The 7,500-nt window shown below is 49.6% G+C and overlaps 1 protein-coding gene across 2 annotated transcripts in view; it reads left to right on the top strand.

Moving 5' to 3' along the window:
* The window catches only part of msmo1 (methylsterol monooxygenase 1), a 9,385-nt gene that overhangs the window by 1,442 nt on the left and 443 nt on the right, over positions 1–7,500 (top strand). For both annotated transcript variants that reach the window (XR_013937370.1, XM_080526643.1), the window contains exons 2-6: positions 2,311–2,630; positions 3,166–3,314; positions 3,712–3,838; positions 5,290–5,444; positions 7,208–7,500. The exon at positions 7,208–7,500 is cut by the window's right edge. Coding sequence is in view for 1 of the 2 variants with exons in the window: in XM_080526643.1 (XP_080382769.1) it covers positions 2,370–2,630; positions 3,166–3,314; positions 3,712–3,838; positions 5,290–5,444; positions 7,208–7,397 (882 nt within the window). In the remaining variant the exon portion in view is untranslated. The remainder of the gene's footprint in view (positions 1–2,310; positions 2,631–3,165; positions 3,315–3,711; positions 3,839–5,289; positions 5,445–7,207) is intronic.

The following is a 7,500-nucleotide window of genomic DNA, read 5'->3' as shown; positions in this document are numbered from 1 at the left end:
ATTGAGCGTCAACGTTTTTACATTATATTATGTTCTGTGAGATGGAACCTTTGTATTTTATTAATTACTAACTCAAAAATGTCAACATTTAAAAAACAACAACACCACACAGGCATTAATAAACACCTAATGGATCAGATTATGTAAAAAACTCAATTTTGACAAAAATGGAGATAGAACCTTATAATTCTAACATCACAAACTATTAGGTGTCTTTTTATCCCCCCCCCCCCACCCTATACTCTTTTAATCTTGCTGCTGCTAGAAGGTTTAGAGAAATGTATCCCTCTGGGATGAATAAATAAAGAACTTCAGAACTTCAGCTTGCTGAGTGTAGATGTTATTGACCCCAGCAGCAGCCCTCCTCTGAGTGTTCAGCCTCCCCAGGCTCTGGCTTGTCATTTGTCTCATGTAAATGATGTTGTTGAGGGGCGGCTGTGGCTCAGGAGGGAGAGCCGGCGTCTAATGATCGCCACATGTCGAGGTGTCCTTGGGAAAGACACTGAACACCCAAATTGCTCCCAATGAGCCTTAGCATGGTAGTTTGCCACCGTCGGTGTGTGGATGGGTGAGTGAGTGGGTGAATGAGAGGCCGTTGTAAAGCGCTTTGGAATAAGGCGCTATATCAAAAACAAGAAAGAGACACAAATAGATATAAATAGATATAAATAGATATAAATAGGGGGATATACCTAAAAGTAATCGGTAGGAATCTGAGTATGTATCTATAAGTTTACATAATAGATACATACTCAGATTCCTACCAATTACTTTGAGGTATATCCCCCTATTTATAGCTATTTATGTGTATTTATAGCTATTTATGTGTATTTATGTCTCATTCTTGTTTTTTATTATCTTAGGATTGTGTTTTTATTGTTAGCCACTAGGGTTTGCACTTCAATTTCGTTGTACCCATACAATGACAATAAATATCATTCATTCATTCATATAAGTAAGTAAGTAAAGCTTTATTTATATAGCCTAGCACCTTTCATACAAGAAGAAATGCAGCTCAAAGTGCTTTACAACAGGAAAAAGATACATAAAGTGAATATTAAAACATATATTAAAACATATACAAGCATAGAATGAATATAAAAGCAGGGGAAAACAGTAAAAAGAAAAGGTAAAGATAAAATACAATAAAAATAAATGTAAAAAATGGAAACAATGTACAACCTCTGCCTTAACGCTTAGTAACCTTAGTAACCGCCTTAGTAACCGCCTTAGTAACCGCCTTAGTAACCTTAGTAACCGCTGTCCATCTCCTCATCAGCAGAACACATTACAGTTTCTTTCTTTTGCACTTACTCAATCAAACCTTCTGACAGCGTACAATCACCTCTTTCTCATCGATCCAGCAGCGTCAGATCACAGTATTTTAACCAACATTTATACCGTTTGTTTTTACAATATAAGTCAGTCCGTTAACACTAGAACAGCCGTGCCTTTTTTACCTACTATGAATGAATGAATGAATGGTCTTTATTGTCATTGATATAGTACAGGTACCAAACAACGAAATTTGGGAGGGGGGGGGCTCCCCTGGTGCTAGGAAAGAAAATAAAAATAAAATAAAAAAATAAAAGGAAGGGAAAGGAGCTGGTTTACACAAATAAAGGCTATGTACACTATCCACTATGCTATACTGTACAAATAAAACACTGTGCTGTACTCTATGCTATGCTATACCTATTCTATGCTATACCTACCTATGCTATGCTATACCTACCTAAATTTCCTATTTCTCTGCAACCTTATGTACCCTAGGGTTGTCATATTGCACATAGTGTTAATACAGCTATAAGAGCTGCCTCAGGGGTCAAATGACCATAGACTTTACAAGCCGGTTGTTAAGTCGTGACGTGTTTCCGGGTCCAAAGTTGGCTGAGGCGCTGTCTTCGAAATGCAATAATAATAATAATTAATTATATTTATATAGCGCTTTTCCGAGGCTCAAATACCCTGACAATATGGGGAAAACGGGAAAGTGCTGTGTCCCTTGTTGTATGAATAGATCCGAGTCTAAAAAACGATTGAACTGTCATTCTACCGCTGTAGTACCCTGGTACTCTGGTGCGGAGAATTTCTGGTTTGGACCCGGAAATTGCAAAACGTCACGTTTGACGTCAGACTTAACAACCGAATGTGAAGTTGCTCACGGAACTGCCGAAGAGTTCCGGAACCCTCACTAAACCAACTGTTTTTATTTGATGTGGTATTCTACCTAGCAACAATACTTTGATTGGCTACGAAATACCCATGGCTGCTCTAGTGTTAACTATGTTGTTGTCCGTACACCACCAGCCCCCTCCCCCAGACGCACCCCGGTACCCACAGAGACGCTGCAGCCAATCAGAGCAGAGATGGAGGTGAACGCCACCACCGCCAGCGCCATCCTCGGCTCCGCCTACCTGGCGGTGGAGTACGTGGACGCGGCGTTGCCTAGCAACCCCCTGGCCCCGTCCCTGCAGCACGCCTGGGGCTACGTCCTGGACAACTACACCAAGTTCCAGGTGGCCACCTGGGGCTCGCTGCTCGTCCACGAGCTCATCTACTTCCTGTTCTGTCTGCCCGGCTTCCTGTTCCAGTTCATGCCCTTCATGCAGAAGTACAAGATCCAGCAGGTAGGGGGGGGGAGGTGTGGGGTAGGGGGGTGTGTGTGTGTGGGAGTGTGTGTGTGTGTGTGTGTGTGTGTGTGTGTGTGTGTGTGTGTGGGAGTGTGTGTGTGGGAGTGTGTGTGTGCGTTTTTCACGGTTTTGTCAGTTTTCGATGGCAGTGGCAGTTTTTTTAAGATGCTCTCTTTCTCTCTCTCCGTGTGTGTGTGTGTGTGTGTGTGTGTCTGTGTGTGTGTGTGTCTGTGTGTGTGTGTGTGTCTGTGTGTGTGTGTGTGTGTGTCTGTGTCTGTGTCTGTGTCTGTGTCTGTGTGTGTGTGTGTGTGTCTGTGTCTGTGTCTGTGTCTGTGTCTGTGTCTGTGTCTGTGTGTGTGTCTGTGTCTGTGTCTGTGTCTGTGTCTGTGTCTGTGTCTGTGTCTGTGTCTGTGTCTGTGTCTGTGTCTGTGTCTGTGCGTGTGCGTGTGCGTGTGCGTGTGCATGTGTGTGTGTGTGTGTGCGTGCGTGCGTCTGTCTGTGTCTGTGTCTGTGTGTGTGTGTGTGTGTCCAGGATAAGCCAGAGACGTGGGAGAAGCAGTGGAAGTGTTTTAAGATGCTGCTGTTCAACCACTTCTGCATCCAGCTGCCTATGATCTGTGGGACGTACCACTTCACTGAGTTCTTCAACATCCCCTACGACTGGGAGTCTATGCCCCGCTGGTAGGTCACACATGTCCTTATCTGTTCTGTTTCTATCTTTATTTAATGGGTTATAACTGTTGTTATTGTGATGGGTTACCCCACGCACTGCCTGAAGTTTCTCCTGGTAGCGCACACACACACACACACACACACACACACACACACACACACACACACTCACACACACACACACACACACAAATATGATACTTCCTTGACAATTGATGGTCTGACCCCCTTCTTTTTCTTCTCCTCCCTCCCTCTCTCCCTTCCCTTCTCCCCCCCCCTCCCATCCTCCCTCCCTCTCTCCCTCCCTCCCCCCCCCCTCCCTCTCCCTCCCTCTCCCCCCCCCCCCCCTCCCTCCCTTCCCCTCCCTCCCCCCCCCTCCCTCCCTCCCCCCTCCCCCCCTCCCCAGGCCCTACCTGTTAGCTCAGTGTCTGGGCTGTGCCATCATCGAGGACACCTGGCACTACTTCCTGCATCGGGCGCTGCACCACCGCAAGATCTACAAACACATCCACAAGGTCCACCACGAGTTCACCGTGAGTCTCACACACATACACACACACACACACACACACACTCACACACACACACACACACACACACACACACACACACATCCACAAGGTCCACCACGAGTTCATCGTGAGTCACACACACACACACACACACACACACACATACACACACACACACACACACACACACACACACACACACACATCCACAAGGTCCACCACGAGTTCATCGTGAGTCACACACACACACACACACACACACACACATACACACACACACACACACACACACATCCACAAGGTCCACCACAAGTTCACCGTGAGTAAAACCCTGGGAAGAGCCGCTGGCCAATTCCATCAGTCCAACCATGACCTCTGAGCCCCGACAATCTGGCTTCAGATCCCACCACAGCACGGAAACCGCCCTCATTAAAATCACCAATGATATCCTCATTGCTGCTGACTCGGGCCGTTTCAGTATCCTCATCCTCCTGGACCTCTCTGCTGCCTTCGACACTGTCTCCCACACCACCCGCCTCAACCGCCTCTCCACCCACCTGGGTGTCACTGGCACAGCCCTCTCCTGGTTCACATCATACCTCTCCAACAGGGAACAGTTTGTCTCCATCCACGGCACAAGCTCCCCCCCAGCCCCAGTCAACCAAGGCGTGCCTCAAGGCTCTGTACTCGGACCCCTCCTCTTCACCATCTACATGCTCCCCCTCGGCCAGATCCTCCGTCGTCACGGCCTCAACTACCACTGCTACCCTGACGACACCCAAATCTACCTCAGCTCCACCCCATCCTCTCCGCTCCCCCCCAGTCCCTCATCAACTGCCTGCATGAAATAAAAACCTGGGTGGCATCTAACCTTCTCAAACTCAACAGTAAGAAAACATCACCCCCACCCTCATTCACCTCCACTGGCTCCCGGTCAAGTTCCGCATCACATACAAAATCCTCCTCCTCACCTACAAATCCCTCCACGCCTGCGCCCCCCAGTATCTAACTGACCTCCTCTCCCAACACACCCCTTCCCGGAACCTGCGGTCCGCAGACATGGGCCTGCTCTCCACCCCCCGCACCAACCTACGGACCTTAGGGGGGCAGAGCTTTCAGTGTGGCAGCTCCCACCCTCTGGAACTCTCTCCCCACAGCGATCCGCAACGCCCCTACCCTGGACTCCTTCAAATCAGCCCTCAAAACCCACCTGTTCTCCAAGGCCTTTGGCCTCTAGTCTAGTTTGTCACTCTCGTTGTCTTTGTTTTTCTGTTCTGTCTGTCTGTCTGTCTGACTGTCTGTCTATGAAATCTGTTTAGCGTCCTTGGGTTTCAGAAAGAAAGGCGCTATATAAATCTAAGATATTATTATTATTATTATTATTATTATTATTATTATTGTCTCTGTGCTACTCACACACACCCCCCTCCCTCCCCCCTGTAACCCCCCCCCCTACCCCCTACCCCCCCCAGTCTCCATTCGGCATGCAGGCGGAGTACGCCCACCCCATGGAGACGGTCATCCTGGGCGCGGGGTTCTTCATCGGCATCATGGTGTTCTGTAACCACGTCACGCTGCTGTGGGCCTGGGTGGCCATCCGCCTGCTGGAGACCATCGACGTGCACAGGTACACACACACACACACACACACACACACACACACAGGTACGCACAGGTATGCACACACACACACACACATACACACATACAGGTACGCACACACGCACACACACAGTTACACACACACACACACACACAGGTACGCGCACACACACACACACACACACACACACACACACACAAGTACACACACACACACACACACAGGTACACACACACACACACACACAGGTACACACACACAGGTACACACACACACAGGTACACACACACACACCTGATTTGGGCCTAGTTGCTGGTGCCGAGAGGTTAAATAAATGATTACCTGTCTCAGTTTCACCTCTCTACACTATGTGAGTGTGTGTATGTGAGTGTGTGTATGTGAGTGTGTGTATGTGAGTGTGTGTGTGTGTGTGTGTGTGTGTGTGTGAGTGTGTGAGTGTGTGAGTGTGTGAGTGTGTGAGTGTGTGAGTGTGTGTATGTGAGTGTGTGTATGTGAGTGTGTGTATGTGAGTGTGTGTATGTGAGTGTGTGTATGTGAGTGTGTGTGTGTGAGTGTGTGTATGTGAGTGTGTGTGTGTGAGTGTGTAAGTGTGTGTATGTGAGTGTGTGTTCTTTTTATCTTTTTGAAAGCTCAGATTAATCTAACCTAATCTAATCTGTATGTGATGTAATATAGCATATATACTAAGTGTATGTACTCCAGTGATATAACGGTGTTGTACACCAGATTGGCCACCAGGGGGCATCAGAGTGACACACAGCAGCCAACGAATCAGAATCAGAATCAGAATGTCTTTTATTACATTCTGGATGTTCCATACAGTCCATGTACGGATACAAGGAGTAACCTTCTTGGTTGCAGGTTGAATTAGGCTTTGGCATTGCATTAGAAATACCAAATCAACAATAGAATAATGGATGGAATGGATATGATAAAGGATATAAACTGTAATCAATAATAGCTGTATATACAATAGCATCAGAGGGTCAATACCAGTATAGGTCATAGAATAGCTTGTCCTGAGTACTGAACTAATAGGTGTTTCTATATGTATTAACATTTCATGTTTAAATAGATAACAAACTATTCTCTCTCTTTTGCCTCTCCTCTCCTCCCCCCTTCTCTTCTCTCTCTCCCCCCTATCCCCCTCCCCCCTTCCCCCTTTCCCCCCCTATCCCCTTCCCCCCTATCCCTCTCTCTCCCCCTCTCTCCCCCCCCCTCCCCTCTCTCTCCCCCCCCTCCCCTCTCTCTCCCCTCCCTCCCCCCCTCTCTCTCCCCTCCCTCCTCCCCCCCCTCCCCTCTCTCCCCCCCCCCCTCCCCTCTCTCTCCCCTCCCTCCTCCCCCCCCTCCCCTCTCTCCCCCTCCTCCCCCCCTCTCTCTCTCCCCTCCCCCCCCTCTCTCTCCCCCCCCCTCCCCTCTCTCTCCCCTCCCCCCCCTCTCTCTCCCCCCCCCTCCCCTCTCTCTCCCCTCCCTCCCTCCCCCCCCTCTCTCTCCCCTCCCCCCCTCCCCTCTCTCTCCCCTCCCCCCCCCCCTCTCTCTCCCCTCCCCCCCTCCCCTCTCTCTCCCCTCCCTCCTCCCCCCCCTCCCCTCTCTCTCCCCTCCCTCCCTCCCCCCCCCTCTCTCTCCCCTCCCTCCCCCCCTCTCTCTCCCCTCCCTCCTCCCCCCCCTCCCCTCTCTCTCCCCTCCCTCCCTCCCCCCCCCTCTCTCTCCCCTCCCCCCCTCCCCTCTCTCTCCCCTCCCCCCTCCCCCCCCCTCTCTCTCTGTAGTGGTTATGACATCCCTATGAACCCGCTGCACCTGATCCCGTTCTACGCCGGCACGCGTTTCCACGACTTCCACCACATGAACTTCGTGGGGAACTACGCCTCCACCTTCACCTGGTGGGACCGCCTGCTGCACACAGACCACCTGTACAACACACACCTGGACCGCCTGCAGGACAGGAAGGAGCAGTGAGACACACACACACACACGCGTACGTAAGCTAGCATACATACATACATACATACATACACACACACACACAGGTACGTAAGCTAGCATACATACATACATACAT

The sequence above is a fragment of the Nansenia antarctica genome (genome assembly GCF_963989245.1).
Source record: "Nansenia antarctica genome assembly, chromosome: 3".
Classification (NCBI taxonomy): Eukaryota; Metazoa; Chordata; class Actinopteri; order Argentiniformes; family Microstomatidae; genus Nansenia; species Nansenia antarctica.
Note: the sequence above shows the minus strand (reverse complement) of the source record. Positions and strands in the feature narration are given on the sequence as shown.